This window comes from Hippocampus bargibanti, linkage group LG16 (assembly GCF_051943395.1).
Source record: "Hippocampus bargibanti isolate YZ-2025 linkage group LG16, ASM5194339v1, whole genome shotgun sequence".
In the NCBI taxonomy this organism is placed as follows: domain Eukaryota; kingdom Metazoa; phylum Chordata; class Actinopteri; order Syngnathiformes; family Syngnathidae; genus Hippocampus; species Hippocampus bargibanti.
In genome coordinates this window covers 10,789,874-10,807,728 of record NC_142749.1, presented here as the reverse complement: position 1 = coordinate 10,807,728, position 17,855 = coordinate 10,789,874, and the positions used below count along the sequence as shown (strand labels likewise).

The window sequence follows — 17,855 nt, the reverse complement described above, 5'->3', positions numbered from 1 at the left end:
GACGAAAACTAGTTTGTATGCCAAGATTATATTCTCGTAAATTTAATGTTCGTAAGGCGAAAAGTTCGTGAGCTAAAGCGTTCGTAAACCGAAGTATCATTGTATATCATGTTTTTACCCGTGAGTAAAAATGTGTCATTGGACGATCCCTTCTACATATTGTCGCTGTCATAATAGTGGTGCTCATTCACAAAATCGCCTTCACACACAGACGTATTCATCACAGTTAAGATTTATTTCATTCAACATTTCACATTACAAATATTGAAAAATTATGCATACTGTTATATAAATAGTTGGCCGCAAACAATTAAATAACAGATTTTTCTTTTTTTTTCGTTTCACTAGCACTTCTACAGACCAACTCCTAGAAATATGGACATACGTATTCGTATTACATAACTTAATCATTAGAAAGGAAAATACAAAAATAGGAACTTATAAAGTGAAATGACAATAAAAATTAAGGTGATATCTGGAGTAAAAAATGCTATTAATAAATACAACAAACCTTCCCATACACAGTTAAAAACTATTGAAATCTTGCCAATAAGTAACATTAACAGACAAATATTTAAATATTTATTTTCCTTCAGAAAATGTGAACCATATATTGTGGAGCACAATATAGCAATTAGTAAAAACTAGACACTTTAACATATTAAAAGCTTCACCTCAAAAATATAACAAAAATCTGATCAAAATTATAAAAATCAATTATACATTCCAATTAAAAATATACCAATAAACAGCTAAATACATTGTTGACCTAGTAATTACAATGCAATCAATCACAGTAGCTTAAAATAAACCAATAAAATAAGCAAATGAGCACAAAAAACCTTTTTTTTATGTTTTAAAAATAACTTCAATCATTTATATTAGTACAAATAGTTGGATTTCATTTCTCTCTTTTTTTCTTACAAACACCAGCATGAAAAGGATTACATTAAACAGTAGAAAATGACTGTGAAAAAACATATTAACATCTTTAATTAAATGTCTGCAATAATTAAAAATGGCATTTGAAAGAATTACATTGCAAAGAGTCTTTCTTCTGGAAAAAGGTTCAAAAGAAGTATTGCACATAACAACTTGAAAGTTAACTTGCAACATTTTTTAATTCTTTTCTTTTTCACCACATTCAAGTCTTTAAGCTCCCCTTCCTCCGCGTAGGTCAAGTCTTCACGTTTTGTTTGTATTTTATTTAAATCGGGTTTTTTTTTCGACAGTGTTCTAGAAAGGTTGCTCGAGTCTTGTTCCCCTCGTTCACGCTCGCTTATTCGCTTTTGAGTTACGCGCATCCCCGCTGAGGTCTGCCAATATGTGAGAGAGGGAGGGCAGAAGGGAAGGCTTGAGGTCGGGGTTCTCCGTTACACGATCGTCCAGAAACATTTGGTGCACACCACGACAGTTAATTTTCGAGCTAATTCGCCTCATTTCCGCACTTTTTTTTCATCATGCATGCTAAGGATTACGATAGGTGCTAGTTGGCAAGTTCAAGAATATAGATACTATGTATATATATATCTATTTATAGTTGTTTTTTTTTCTTCAAATATTAAAATATCTAAACACCAAACATCCATTCTTGTGATACGAGTTTCAGCATTAAGTGTCCAACCTTCTTTTTATTTTATTTTTTTGCATTCCTCCAGATTTCCTCAACTAGTGGCCAAAAAAATGTCCCTCCTCCGTAACTTCCGATTGTAGGGAAGGCATCTAATCGGCTGGGGATATTTAATCAATTGTTATTAGGTGGAAGATTAGATTTGGGAAGGCACAAAATCATATTTTGGGTTTTTTTTTTTGGGTAGCCATCAAATGAGGAGTTTGTTGATTAACTCAATCACTGCCATTCCCAAATTTGTTCGGATGTTGGTTTTTTTATGCTTGGGTGCCGATAAAGTGCTGGTCAGACCCCATGGCAATGTTTTTCTCTTCCACAAGGGGGCAGCATTTGCTTTTTGTCCATGTTGGCGCTTTGTTCCAGCTTCAGCTGTTGTTAAAGAGCTAAATATGTATAAATCAATATGTATTGTATTGTATTTTGTACAGCCACCCCCATTTCAAGATCAGATAACTCCAGACCCATATATGTTAGGAATTAACTTATTTTCTGATGAGAGGTGAAAATTTCTTACACTGCATTGAATGTTTATCTTGTCCTAAAACTCAATATTCTTTGGGTCCTGCGATTTGAGTGAAAATGACAAAAACCCTGGCAATAGAGTGGAAACGTTTCTGCACATAATCTGGCAGTGAACGAGTTAAAACAGGCTTTCCTTGGAAATTTGAAAATTGGGTTGGCATCTATTTCTTTAACCGCGAGCATCCCCGCGGCATTTTTTTAGAACATTTTTGACCCACATCGGAGCTTGTTTATAAGCCTTGGTAGGTGCTGCTGTTTTGGTTATCAACAGAGTTCAAATGGAAGAGGAAAAGGAGCGGCCACGATTTGAGGAAATAAGGTGAGTATGGAGAGGAAAGGTAATTTTTAACGAGTTTTAAGACAACAACTTTTTTTTTTTTTTTTGTCTTTTTAAATGATTTCTCGTCATGCTATTAGAATCACTGAGTGGAAACATCAAGTGGAGGAAAAGCTAAGAAGACCAAGAGAGCGGATACACTTTGGTCTCTCTTCTGCAAATGCGACGTCGCACGTATAGTTGGAAAGAATCGTCAGCACTGAAATGTATAAAAAGCATAATTGAAAATAATATATATTTTGAAATCACTCCGCTCTTGTTTTTTTCCCCTCTTCTTCTTTAAAATGAACATTTCCATATATGCAGATCTCTCAGTAACAAAAGTACAAAAGCTACCTTTCACAATGTGAAAAAATTGAGGTATTGCAAAAAGGAGTTCCCCATCGTTGTGAAAAATGTGCCTAAAATGACTGCCGGAAATAAAAAGAAGGGGAAAAAAAGATATTTAGAAAAGTAGTGCATAATAAATGCTTATATGTGCATGACAAAATAATTTAGGCTAGAAAACACTGTTCCAAAAAATCAGCAGGCCACGTATAAAATAATTTTCTCATCATCTCATTTTGAACAGCAAATTCTTCACAAAGTGTTTGAAAATGTCCCGGGTGCAAAAAGCCAGATGAGGATTCTCCCTCACAAGCAAAATCAAGTTTTCTCTGCACTACTCCTTGGCTAAAATGGGGAGGATTTTGTCCAAAACTCTCACTTCCACTGCGTGAATATGCACTTTCATTTATTTTTTAGGGGGCGGGGCTATATATAGTCGTCGTTTACAACCAATGGGAGTTTTACTGCACTGCTAACATTTTTTAAGGCCAATCTTTGGTTCTCTGGAATCCTTCAGTGGTTGAAGGTGGGGGCTTTTATGCAGGAATTGAGTTAACAGTGCGACGCGCTAATGTGCGGCCATCTTTGGTTCCCCAATAGGAAGGAAGGGGCTGGGGTGGGGGGCGGGGCAGCTCCTTAAAGGACAACCGACACCATTTTTTTGTTTCCTAACTGACATCAGAAAAACGTTTTATAGCATCTAAAATACCCAAAACACGCAGGCTGATATTTTTAGTCAAATGCAAAACACCAATAAAAATGACTTAGTGTCCCTAAACTACTTCAAAATGACCTTGGGAGAGCGAATTTCAGAAGGTCCCGCCCCCTTGTTTGTGATGTCACACTAAGAAGTCTTGCCTTGCTCGAGAATCAAAACAATGGCTTTAGATTTGGAGAAGATGCTTTCTTGTTAGTCATCCAGTTATGAATATCATTCAGATAGTTCTGAAGAGGAAAGCATAAATGTTTGCAATCGATTAAAGGAGTCCCCCCATTTATCAATTCGAGCCGTCAATGACAGCAATGTAGCACCCAGAAAATGCAGATGGCGCCCAAATTCCATTGGAAATGGGCTGATTTGTCTGCTGGGAATTTGTGTCAACTAGTATCAAATAGTAGTCTTGGTGCAACACACAACGATTCACCATTGCGTTATTTATGTGTTTTCCTTCTAAATTCGCCATCAACACGGATCAACAGGAAGTTTTTAGACCAAACATAGTACCCACAATGCATTGTGTCGCTTTCTCGGTCAGGGGTGTTCCTTCAGTGACGTCACGTGGGGATCGTCATCAACTCGAAAACAAGACTTCCTGTATATGCAGCGCGAGTCTTAAAACGTAAAATATAGCTATATGTGGTGGAATCTTTGTAAAATACGCTCAGTAGAAGTCATTTGAAGTGATTTTACAAATTATGGACACAACTTGTCCAGAGGTGTCGGTTGTCCTTTAAGTGTGAATATAGTATAGAATATCTTCAGTTATGCTTCTAAAACACATAGATGCTGTGTCGGATTAGCTTTGCTCGATAGGGGGGAGGGAAGATGGAGGCCATATTTGAACGGCTCGGATGTAAAATAGAGTCATGTTTTTTGTTCTTTTTAACAATGCCATGGTAAGATAATTTCCTTAAATTCCTGTATGATAGTAGTTCATATATGATGTTAAGCACTTTCATCAGTTTCAGCTGTTTTTAAAGCGCTGTATAAATCAATATGTATTGCGTTATATTGTATCGTTCTTAATTAGGTGGCAGCCCCGTACAAACAGGGAATAAAAGGCTGCTTTCTTTTTATTTTCCAGATGTGACTGGTATTGACGGGTTAAAAACGAATGAGAAGGAAAAGGGGGGGCCCGGAGCCACACATTGCCATACATTCCCATAATGCACTACTGCGCACGACCGCGTTAGGTTTCCGTTAGAAAAATAAAAAGGTGACGACGAAGCTAGCGAGTACAAAAAGTGTGCGAGTAACATCGTAGCTCCGCCCGGAAAAACAGAACAACACGGACGGGGGCAGGCGTTGGTGACTTGCTGTTTTGTCTTTTCTTTTTTTTTTAACTGCATCCGGCACATTAGCAGCTGAGTTTGAGGTATTAGTTTTTGCATGTCAAGATGGAGATCGAAATTATGTGTTGAGATCGTTTTTTTTTTTTCTGAGAGAAAGAGAGAGAAAGAGAAAGAGACTGTGTTTGGCTTTCAGGGCTTCTCTTATCCTGTGCCGCTAGCTATTATAACAGCTTTGGTTATCAACTAAGGGTATACTGGTGGTATATTCTAGAATAATGAAATAAGTGCACTCTTCTTCAGCAACACCTTTTTTTTCCTTCTTCAATTCAACATTTACTCATAAGCCTCGCATTGGGAAAATAAATGTAAAAACGAGCTCTGCTACAAAACAATCGAAAAATGTCAAATCAGGATTTGTTGGGGAGGGCCTCTTATGATAATAAAAAAATAACACGTGAAGGAAAGCATCCCGATTGAAGAGCAGCGTGCCAAATCACACTTCAACTTTCCTATATATTCTTTTTTTTTGTTGTTTAGTCTTTTTTGGAACAATCGTTTCATTTCAAAAAAATAAAACAAACGTTACACTTTTTTTTCCTTGCTGGACATACTTGATATAAATCCTGTTTTCTCTTGTGAAAATATAAATATTAACTAAAAAAAATGTTGAGCTAAAAGGAACCAGCAACAGAAAAGTGCATTTATTCATTAAATGATTTTGCGACTCCTGCACTACCTTGCCATCCTGCTCACCCCCCCCTCCGTGCCAGGCCCGCCATCGTTGCCGCTCAATTCCAGCGGAACGAGATGTGACGTGGCCGGTCGCCGCCCTCCTTGACCAGCGGCTTGTGGAACTCACGTCCGGCGCGCGAGTGGATGGCCGCCCAGCAGTATTCGCAGTAGTACTGCAGGCAAGTGACGTTGGCGCAGAAGAACGGCGCAAACTTGCCGCCGCAGCGAGTCCCCTGGCACTCGTCGCACAGCTGGTCGTCCAGCACGTATGGCTTCACTTCCACCTGCGGCGGAGGACGGAAAGGCATTAAAAATGTCCTGCCAGCTTTAATCGGTAAAATATTCAATGAGAACAAAAATTCTGATTTATTGACAACAAATTAACATATTCTCTTCTGCAGGATGGCTTGGTGATACAAACAAAATCATGACCTCCCACTGGGAGGTAAGTGCTTTTCAAACTGTAGTACAAGTACACTATGTATTGCTATGTGTGCTCCCCCTTGTGGTAAAATCAAGAATTACGGCCTAAATAGTGTTCAGTTCTTTCTATTTTTGAACTTCAAAATATTTGCATGTAATCTTAAAGGACAACCGACACCATTTTTTGTTACCTAACTGACATCAGAAAAACGTTTTATCGCATCTAAAATACCCAAAACACGCAGGCTGATATTTTTAGTCAAATGCAAAACACCAATAAAAATGACTTAAAGTCTCCCAAAACTACTTCAAAATGACCTCGGAGATGGTAAGTTTCAGAAGGTCACGCCCCCAGTTTGTGACGTCACGCCAAGACGTCTTGCCTTGCTTGACAATCAAAACAATGGGTTCAAATTCGGAGAAGATGCTTTCTTGTTACTCATCTAGTTTTGAATATGATTCAAATAGTTCTGAAGAGGAAAGCATACATGTTTGCAATCGATTAAAGAATTTATTCCGTATCAATGCGAACCGTCAATGTAGCGTCCCAGAAAATGCACAAGATGGCCCCTAAGCTCCTTTGGAAATGGTCTGATTTGTCTGTTGGGAATTTGTGTCAACGAGTATCAAATGGTAGTCTTGGTGAAACACACAACGATTCACCATGGTGTTATTTATGTGTTTTCCTTCTAATTTCACCATCAACACGGCTCAACAAGAAGTTTTCAGACCAAACAAAGTACCCAAAATGCATTGTGTGTCGCTTTCTCGGTCACGTGACGTCACGTCAGGAATCGTCACCAACTCGAAAACAAGACTTCCTGAATATTCAGCGCGAGTCTTAAAACGTAAAATATAGCTATATGCGGTGGAATCTTTGTAAAATACGCTCAGTAGAAGTCATTTGAAGTGATTTTACAAATTATGGACACAACTTGTCCGGAGGCGTTGGTCGTCCTTTAAAACATTGTTTTTTTTTCCAAAGGCTTATTTAAGTAAATAACCCCCCTCCCCGCCTAAGCGTAATATTAACTCATTGGACAATGTGCAAGAAATGTGTCCACTCCAGTGCCAGGGTTTTTGTCATTGTCAATTGAATTCCAGGACACACAGAATATTGAGTTTTAGGACGAAATAAACATTCAGTGCAGCATAAGAAACCTTAAACTGTCTTCTTTCATGAGAAAAAAAGTAAATTCCTAAATTATATGGGGAGTTATGTGAGCTTGAAATGAGGGCGGCTGTCGAAAATACAATGCAATACATACATATAGCGCTTTAACAACAGCTGAAGCTGGAACAAAGCGCTAATGTGATAAAAAGGGAAACGCTACCCCCTTGTGGAAAAGATAACAAAACATTGCCAGAGTCCATGGCCAGGGCTTTATCGGCACCCAAACAGGAAAAAACTAAGCCCAAACAAATTGGGGAATGCTCACTCTACGTTATATTTTCAGTTCCCGAATAAGTTTGTGAATGGCAGTGAATGAGTTAAGTCGTGTAACTATTTACCTGTTGCTATTCAGACAAAATCATGGCTTTGTCTTCATTTCAAAAAGTTGTCAACTTGGTAAATCAATTTCCATCAGCCATTTCCTCACTGGTCGCTAAATAACGCTTTCCGAATAAGACCCGAGTTGGTGCATAACAAATTCTGAAGAAATGTGAGACGAGATCACTTTTGTTTCCACAAACCCGTTTATCGATTTCTCCATGCTGCAGCTGCACAAAGCGAGCACTGATAGCAGCAATGTAACTCTGCTGATTAGAGAAGGCGACCCGCCCAGCTCCTTTCGGGTACTTCAGCTCGGGATCCGTGTCGATGCCGGCGTAGCAGACGCCGCCGTACAGGCGGTCCATGATCATGGCCAGTTCCACTGCAAACAAAAGACGCACGCATGAAGAACAAAATCAACATGGTGGCGATGATATAGAGTTAATAACTGTGAAGCAACATTGAAAAATCCAAAGTAAAATATATAAATACCACAATTAAATAAAAACATGAAATAAACCATGATTTTTTGGGGGTTGAATTCAACAGTGGAATAATTTGAAGATCTTTCTCAGCGAGAAAATTTGAGGCATAAAAAGAAAGCATTTATTAAAGGATGAAAAAAAACAATGAAAAAAGTACAATTTCTTTTTTTTTAAGAAATTGTGCATAAAATGAATCCAGGCTGGAGAACTGCTGTAGATGATTGTTTTTTTTCCCTTGTGAAACGTACATTGTCATTTTTTTCAGAAAACAATGCTTTAATATGCATGGCCATTTTTTTCAAAGATCTATTGTAGTGATGCATGGCCATTTTTTTATGCCTGACAATAAATACATGGTAATTTTTGGGGTCTAAAAAAGATACTGTATATGATCGGTTTTATTTATTTTGGGGGGGCATTTTTTTTTTAGCTAAAAACGCCTTACTATACATGGCTGTTTTTTTTGTTTTTGTTTTTTTTTGGCTAAAAACGCCTGACTAAACATGGTCATTTTTTAGGGCTAAAAATGCATTGACACAAAAAAACGACCATGTACACATGGTCGTTTTTTTTGCATCAAAAACGTCTGACTATACATGGTCATTTTTAGGCTAAAAATGCCTTACTAGACATTGTTTTTTGCGTCAAAAAAGCCTTACTATACATGGTCTTTTTTTGCGTCAAAAACGCCTTACTATACATAGTCATTTTTTAAGGCTAAAAATACCTTACTGTACATGGTCGTTTTTTTGCGTCAAAAACTCGTTCCTATACATGGTAGTGTTTTTAGGAATAAAAATGCTTTAATATATATACATGGTCGTTTTTTAGGGCTAAAAATACCTTACTACATGGTCATTTTTAGGGCTAAAAATGCCTTACTATACATGGTCGTTTTGCGTCAAAAACGCCTTACTTTACATGGTCATTTTTTAGGGCTAAAAATGCCTTCCTGTACATGATTGTTTTTTGCATCAAAAACGTCGGACTATACATGGTCATTTCTTAGGCTAACAATGTCTTACTATACATGGTCATTTTTTTGCATCAAAAACGCCTTACTATACATAGTCATTTTTTAAGGCTAAAAATATCTTACTGTACATGGTCGTTTTTTTTGCATCAAAAAACGCCTTACTATACATGCCCGTATTTTTGCGTCAAAAACGCCTTACTATACATGGTGTTTTTTTTGCGTCAAAAACGCCTTACTATATACATGGTCATTTTTTTGCGTCAAAAATGCCTTACTATACATGGTCATTTTTTAGGGCTAAAAATGCCTTACTATATGGTCATTTTTTAGGGCTAAAATGCCTGACTATACATGGTCGTTTTTTTGCGTCAAAAATGCCTTACTATACATGGTCATTTTTTTAAAGCTCAAAATGGCTTACTATACATGGTCGTTTTTTTGCATCAAAAACGCCTTACTATATACATGGTCATTTTTTTAGGGCTAAAAATCCCTTACTATATATAGATGGTCGTTTTTTTGTGTCAAAAACGCCTTACTATATACATGGTCATGTTTTGCGTCAAAAACGCCTTACTATACATGGTCATTTTTTTAGGGCTAAAACTCCCTTACTATACATGGTCTGTTTTTTAGGGCTAAAAAATGGCTTACTATACAAGGTCGTTTTTTCGGGCTAAAAATGCCTTACTATACATGGTGATTTTTCAGGGCTAAAAATGCCTTACTATACATGGTCATTTTTTAGGGCTAAAAATGCCTTACTATACATGGTCGTTTTGCGTCAAAAACACCTTACTTTACATGGTCATTTTTTAGGGCTAAAAATGCCTTCCTGTACATGATTGTTTTTTTGCATCAAAAACGTCGGACTATACATGGTCATTTCTTAGGCTAACAATGTCTTACTATACATGGTCATTTTTTTGCGTCAAAAACGCCTTACTATACATAGTCATTTTTAAGGCTAAAAATATCTTACTGTACATGGTCGTTTTTTTGCATCAAAAAACGCCTTACTATACATGCCCGTATTTTTGCGTCAAAAACGCCTTACTATACATGGTGGTTTTTTTGCGTCAAAAACGGCTTACTATATACATGGTCATTTTTTGCGTCAAAAACACCTTACTATACATGGTCATTTTTTAGGGCTAAAAATGCCTTACTATATGGTCATTTTTTAGGGCTAAAATGCCTGACTATACATGGTCGTATTTTCGCGTCAAAAACGCCTTACAATACATGGTCGTTTTTTTGCGTCAAAAATGCCTTACTATACATGGTCATTTTTTTAAAGCTCAAAATGGCTTACTATACATGGTCGTTTTTTTGCATCAAAAACGCCTTACTATATACATGGTCATTTTTTTAGGGCTAAAAATCCCTTACTATATATAGATGGTCGTTTTTTTGTGTCAAAAACGCCTTACTATATACATGGTCATGTTTTGCGTCAAAAACGCCTTACTATACATGGTCATTTTTTTAGGGCTAAAACTGCCTTACTATACATGGTCTGTTTTTTAGGGCTAAAAAATGGCTTACTATATACATGGTCATGTTTTGCGTCAAAAACGCCTTACTATACATGGTCATTTTTTTAGGGCTAAAACTGCCTTACTATACATGGTCTGTTTTTTAGGGCTAAAAAATGGCTTACTATACAAGGTCGTTTTTTCGGGCTAAAAATGCCTTACTATACATGGTGATTTTTCAGGGCTAAAAATGCCTTACTATACATGGTCATTTTTTTTCGGGCTAAAAATGCCTTACTATACATGGTCATTTTTTTAGGGCTAAAAATGCCTTACTATACATGGTCGTATTTTCGCGTCAAAAACGCCTTACATGGTCGTTTTTTTTTGCGTCAAAAATGCCTTACTATACATGGTTGTTTTTTTGCATAAAAAACGCCTTACTATATACATGGTCATTTTTTAGGGCTAAAAAATGGCTTACTATACAAGGTCGTTTTTTCGGGCTAAAAATGCCTTACTATACATGGTGATTTTTCAGGGCTAAAAATGCCTTACTATACATGGTCGTTTTTTTTGTGTCAAAAACGCCTTACTATACATGGTCATTTTTTTTAGGGCTAAAAATGCCTTACTATACATGGTCGTTTTTTTGCTTAAAAAACGGCTTACTATATAAATGGTCATGTTTTGCGTCAAAAACGCCTTACTATACATGGTCATTTTTAGGGCTAAAAATGCCTTACTATACATGGTCTTTTTTTTAGGGCTAAAAAATGGCTTACTATACAAGGTCGTTTTTCGGGCTAAAAATGCCTTACTATACATGGTCATTTTTAGGGCTAAAAATGCCTTACTATATTTTTTTTAGGGCTAAAAAATGGCTTACTATACAAGGTCGTTTTTTCGGGCTAAAAATGCCTTACTATACATGGTGATTTTTTTAGGGCTAAAAATGCCTTACTATACATGGTCATTTTTTAGGGCTAAAAATGCCTTACTATACATGGTCATTTTTTTAGGGCTAAAAATGCCTTACTATACATGGTCTTTTTTTTAGGGCTAAAAAATGGCTTACTATACAAGGTCGTTTTTTCGGGCTAAAAATGCCTTACTATACATGGTGATTTTTCAGGGCTAAAAATGCCTTACTATACATGGTCATTTTTTAGGGCTAAAAATGCCTTACTATACATGGTCATTTTTTTAGGGCTAAAAATGCCTTACTATACATGGTCGTATTTTCGCGTCAAAAATGCCTTACTATACATGGTTGTTTTTTTGCATAAAAAACGCCTTACTATATACATGGTCATTTTTTTAGGGCTAAAAAATGGCTTACTATACAAGGTCGTTTTTTCGGGCTAAAAATGCCTTACTATACATGGTGATTTTTCAGGGCTAAAAATGCCTTACTATACATGGTCGTTTTTTTGTGTCAAAAACGCCTTACGATACATGGTCATTTTTTTAGGGCTAAAAATGCCTTACTATACATGGTCATTTTTTAGGGCTAAAAATGCCTTACTATACATGGTCATTTTTAGAGCTAAAAATGCCTTACTATACATGGTCGTTTTTTTGCTTAAAAAACGGCTTACTATACATGGTCGTTTTTTTTGTGTCAAAAACGCCTTACGATACATGGTCATTTTTTTAGGGCTAAAAATGCCTTACTATACATGGTCATTTTTTAGGGCTAAAAATGCCTTACTATACATGGTCATTTTTAGGGCTAAAAATGCCTTACTATATTTTTTTTAGGGCTAAAAAATGGCTTACTATACAAGGTCGTTTTTTTCGGGCTAAAAATGCCTTACTATACATGGTGATTTTTCAGGGCTAAAAATGCCTTACTATACATGGTCGTTTTTTTGTGTCAAAAACGCCTTACTATACATGGTCATTTTTTTAGGGCTAAAAATGCCTTACTATACATGGTCATTTTTTAGGGCTAAAAATGCCTTACTATATTTTTTTTAGGGCTAAAAAATGGCTTACTATACAAGGTCGTTTTTTCGGGCTAAAAATGCCTTACTATACATGGTCGTATTTTCGCGTCAAAAACGCCTTACAATACATGGTCATTTTTTAGGGCTAAAAATGCCTTACTCTACATGGTCATTTTTAGAGCTAAAAATGCCTTACTATACATGGTCGTTTTTTTGCTTAAAAAACGGCTTACTATATAAATGGTCATGTTTTGCGTCAAAAACGCCTTACTAGACATGGTCATTTTTAGGGCTAAAAATGCCTTACTATACATGGTCTTTTTTTTAGGGCTAAAAAATGGCTTACTATACAAGGTCGTTTTTTCGGGCTAAAAATGCCTTACTATACATGGTCATTTTTTAAGGCTAAATATGCCTTACTATACATGGTCTTATTTTCGCGTCAAAAACGCCTTACTATGCATGGTCATTTTTTAGGGCTAAAAATGCCTTACTATACAAGGTTGTTTTTGTCGGGCTAAAAACGCTTTACTATTTATTGTATTTTTGATTTCATCTTACTCCTAAAATGAAGCCATAAGCAGTGGATGACAGTGGCGGTCTGTTTCCAAGCTTACAAGTAAAGGCCATCACAAACCTTGTCTTTCAAAAACACATCTGCAAACTGCACATTACTGCCAAGTCCTGGCTTTGAACCCTGCACCTTCCCATAGCTAATCTGACTGTCTAACCATCAGACCACGGTATCATTGCATTATTTTCATAAGTAACAACCCAAAAAGATCCTGACATACATGGTCATTAAAAAGAAAATAGCATGAAATATAATCCTTACAGATGATGGCTGAGACCTGGATTCGAACACGGCACCTTTGTGGGGGTCAGCCGACAAAGAAACCAGTTGACCACAGTGAACTTGTCGGTAATAACCAAAAAAGGTCTTCATATACATCATTGGACGAAAAACCTTGACGTGACAGCTCCAGAGAGGAATACCGAGACCCGGAAAACGCCTTCCAATGCATGGTCTTTTTTTTCCCAGCAAACGTTAAGAGAAAAAGTTGTACTATATTCTCAAAACATGGAGAGAGATGCCTAGACCTGCATTTGAACCCTTCACCTCTCCACTGTCAAACTGATTCCCAAACCATTGGACCACAGTGGTGTGACATTGGCATGCACATAAGTAACAATCCAACAAGGCTAAAACTGGTCATGCAAAAACGCTTGATAAGAAAAACCTGCAGACGATGGCCCGAGACCTGGATTTGAACACTGCATCTCTTCAGATGCATGCAGAGAAACTAACCACTTGACTACATAAGCACGGTGTCAATGAGCGAACAAGTAACAATCCAAATATCAAAAAACACCTTAGTATACATGGTGGTTTTTTTTTATCTTGGGCTAAAAACGTTTATTATTCCTGGTCATTTTTTTAGCTAAAAATGCCTTACTATATATGGTTCTCTTTTTAGGTCAAAATTGCCTTACTATATACATGGTCGTTTTTTGGGGCTACAAACGCCTTACTAAACATGGTGGTTTTTTTGGTGGGCGAAAAACGGCTTACTATACATGGTGGTTTTTTTGGGGCCCAAAATGCCTTACTATACAAATGGTTGTTTTTTTTCTGGCTAAAAACATCTTACTATCTTCTTCTTCTTTTCCTTTCGGCTTTTCCCTTCAAGGGGTCGCCACAGCGAATCAGTAACCTCCATCTTCAGAGGTAGATACGCATGTTTGTTTTGGTCCAGCTTTTACGTCGGACTATACTTGGTCGTTTTTTTCCGGGTCAAAAACGCCTTACTATATACATGGTTGTTTTGTTTTTTTTCGGCCCAAAATGCCTTACTATACATGGTCGTTTTTTCCTGCCCAAAATGCCTGAATATACATGGTCGTTTTTTCGGGCTACAAATGGCATACATGGTCGGGTTTTGTTTTCTGGTCAAAAACACCTTAAAAAAAACGTATTTAGGCCGAAACACTATACAAACAAGTATTCCCCCAAAATTGTTTGGGTCAGGTGTCTTCACACCAGACCTTCCAGGAAGTCAAAAATCTGAACTTGAGAACTTCTTAAGGCCATGTCCCTAAAATTTAAAAGATCTCGTTTATCAGGAAGGATAATGTAAATCATATAATAGAAAATTACAGAATAAACAAACACTTTAATAAGTATGAAGCTTTTATAGGTTCATAGCCACTTCCAAGGTGCCCTAAAACGCTCAACAAAAACAAACGCTAACAGATTTTTTTTCTTGACAAGACTAGAGAACATGACATTTTGAGACCTTAGTTCATCCGATTTTGGGATTAAACACATAATTTAAAGAAAATTAAAAAGTGGATTTTGGAAAAATGAAAAGAAAGCTTTTACACGCCGAATAGAAAGCCATCAGTGCATGGCTGTTTGATCGCTGGCATTAACAGAAATACAGCATTGGAATCTAAAACACACACACATAGAAAAGCACACCTAATCGGGATTAAAATATTAAACCGCCCAAGTTCATATTCCAAAGGTTGCCAAAGAGAGTGCAGGGGAGGTGTGAAGGTGAAAGCTGATGATTTCAGCAACTCCGGCACAATGGGTATGAGCGCTACGCCCCAACACAAGCCTATCACGACGTGATGGTGTCACGTGTCTGAACACCAGCAAGCATTTGCTTACAGCTGACATTTCAAAGACTGGCAGCAAAGCAATTAAGCAAATGTCGGAACACATGAGCAGGGATAAAGCGGCGAGATCGCACTGATCAAAGCAGAGTTAAACATGAACAGCGCGACCAAAACTGGTTGGGAGCTAAAACGGGAAAGCAGGACAGATTGCAGATGCATCTGCACATCATCCGCGCCTTATGTTTGCATTGCAACACCATAGAATGCGGTGCTCAGAATTGGAATCCGATATTCAGATACTTTGACTCCTAAGCTTTCACATTGGCAGTTCAAAAGGGTATCTGACAATTTACATTGTGGACCTTTTTAATGCCAACTAGATCAAATTTACACCACGCGATGAGTATATGTGGCCATATTATAACAGGATAAAGTTTCTCAGGGAATACTTTCCGGCAATAAGTTGGTCCCTTGGGATACGAGTTAAACTGGTTCTCTGACCGTGGCCACCATTTCTAACATTTGCATTGAAATGGATGGAAATGCCCTTAAAAGGTCAGAGACCAACGATCGGAATGTTTTTCTTAATACCTCTGGAACCCCTTCACAACGCTTATTAACTCATTCACTGCCAGACGTGCAAAAATGTGTCCACTCCAGTGCCAGGGTTTTTGTCATTTTCGCTCAAACTCCAGGACCCACTGAATATTGAGTTTTAGGACTACATAAACATTCAATGCAGCGCAAGAAACCCTAGTCTCTTCTTTCATCAGAAAAAATAGTTAATTCCTAAATTACATGAGTCTGTAGTTGTCTAAGTTTGAAATGAGGGTGGCTGTCCAAAATACAATGCAATACATACATATTGGTTTATATAGCGCTTTAACAACAACTGAAGCTGGAACAAAGCACTAACATGGAAAAAGGGAAATGATGGCATTGTGGAAGGGAAAAAACTTGGCCAGCGCGGTTGGAATTTCATTGGTGGTCTCTTCCATGTTCAGTCGCTCTCCGCGTGCTTTCGCACATCAACAACGGTAAATTCCACATGTGCCAGTTGGCTGCACAAACGCTGAAGGGAGTGGCAAAAAATATCTACGGCTTTCCCAAGGAATGAAGTATACGTGACGAGTGGATCGGAAAGTTAATTGTCAGGGAGTGCAGTTCAACTCGAGATGAAAACAGCTCCCATGTCAATGATTTTTTGATGGCTAGCAGAGGAGAGAGGGCGGGGGAAGAACCCTGGTCGTGGTGGTGCATTCAAGAAGATGTGAGGAGCCATTTGCATGTACCTACGACACGTCCCGATGATGATTATGAATTGACCAGTTGGAAGGAGGTATGTAATATCTACCCAGGCCTACATGGCATGGCACCACACAGCAAAGCCTTTTTGGACACCGCATTAGAAGCACCCCCCCCGTTCATTGCTAAGTGCTATCATTCTTTTCACTGTCCATATGATAAAAATCTCCAATCTACATGCATGCAAAATGTAGTTCAAGATTATCCCTGTGCTGTAATATGTCATGTACAGCCGACCCATTAACGTGAATCCCACACGGGCGACTGTTCATATCTTGAGAGCTAAGTTGACAGTTTCCAGAGTATAAATATCTCGAGATACAGTGGGTGCAAAGATACTTTCACTTTCTTATCTACGGACCGGCTCGGATGTCCTGATCGGCTCAAACATGCACATCTTGGTGGTGCGCGTTTGCCACTAAAACGTCAAAGTAACCACACCCATTAAGCCTTAATTTTCCGGCACATTCTGAAACCCTCGGGTGGAGTCATGGTTGTTTGTTTGTTTGTTTGTATCAACCTGTGGTATATTATTTACAGTATTTTCCAGTGTATAAGGCAAACCAGAGTATAAGGTGCATCCACAAGCAATGGTGTAATTTCAAACGTTTTCCATATATAAGGCACACCGGAGTATAAGGTGCACCTTCAATGAATGAAAAAAAAGTTTTCCAAATAAATAAATATTTAAACGTTTTCCAAATACCACATCATAAGGTGCTGCAGTAGAGGCTGGGGTGACGCATGACTTCTTCTACAATGGAGTCACTGGCTGCTGATAGGAGTTGCGAGACCTGTTGTGGCTTAAAATTACTTCACATAAGGCACACCAGTGTAGAAGGCGCAGGGTCATCTTTGGAAGAAAATGAAGGCTTTTCGGTGTGCCTTATACACCGGAAAATATGATATTTGTTACAAAACATATTGCCAATGAGATTATGAAGTTTAACAAGAGTGAAAATTCCTTGGAATCTGAATTTGAAACCGTTTTGGCCGCAAACCACATACAAAGGTGAAAAGAAATGGTACTTTTTTTTGTGTTTGTGCCATTTTCAAGATATAACCTGGAATTATTAGATTGTTTTCTCTGATCAAAACCAATTGACAAGTCTCCTTTAAATTCTAACCCTTTTGTGAATTACACAAGTGATCTTTTTTTAGGGAAACTGCTCGCAAAACACACCAAACAAACTGAAAAGAGGTACGTATCGGCCAATTGGTGCAATTATGTGCTGATTCGCGTAACTAGACACATTCTGCCATTGTTTGTTTTACCTGACAGAAACAAGACAAGTGTCAACACTGCAATTGGAGGAAGCTCGAATGGGAAGGACGGGACAAAATGTGTGTTTTGATCAGGGAGACACACAAGCCTACCTGCACGAAGTGGGCGAGGGACACCCCCAACAAAAATTGTTTTCCTTGGGTCCAAAGGCTGGGATCCGTCCATTACAAAATCACTGTCGTTCAAGTTCCACGGGCGGATTTGGACCTGACATGCATAAAGTCAACAAGTCTCATCAACTTTGATAAGGTTGAAAATCCGATGGCAAAA

At 37.8% G+C, this 17,855-nt stretch overlaps 1 protein-coding gene and 1 long non-coding RNA gene across 6 annotated transcripts in view; one reads left to right on the top strand and one right to left on the bottom strand.

Moving 5' to 3' along the window:
• Positions 1-214: 214 nt before the first annotated feature.
• The window catches only part of cpeb4b (cytoplasmic polyadenylation element binding protein 4b), a 44,581-nt gene continuing 26,940 nt past the window's right edge, over positions 215-17,855 (bottom strand). For all 4 annotated transcript variants that reach the window (XM_089017827.1, XM_089017828.1, XM_089017829.1 and 1 more), the window contains 3 exons: positions 17,678-17,792; positions 7,680-7,861; positions 215-5,845 (listed from right to left, as the gene is read on the bottom strand). In XM_089017827.1, the coding sequence (XP_088873953.1) occupies positions 5,618-5,845; positions 7,680-7,861; positions 17,678-17,792 (525 nt within the window). In that variant the 3' untranslated portion in view covers positions 215-5,617. The remainder of the gene's footprint in view (positions 5,846-7,679; positions 7,862-17,677; positions 17,793-17,855) is intronic.
• On the top strand, positions 5,756-17,703 carry LOC148886444 (uncharacterized). 2 transcript variants are annotated; one of them, XR_016117969.1, is made up of 5 exons: positions 5,756-5,895; positions 5,963-6,006; positions 16,214-16,334; positions 17,462-17,501; positions 17,583-17,703. It is a non-coding gene; the product is annotated as an uncharacterized LOC148886444 (long non-coding RNA). The 2 variants fall into 2 exon arrangements; XR_016117968.1 differs by having other exon boundaries at positions 16,214-17,501.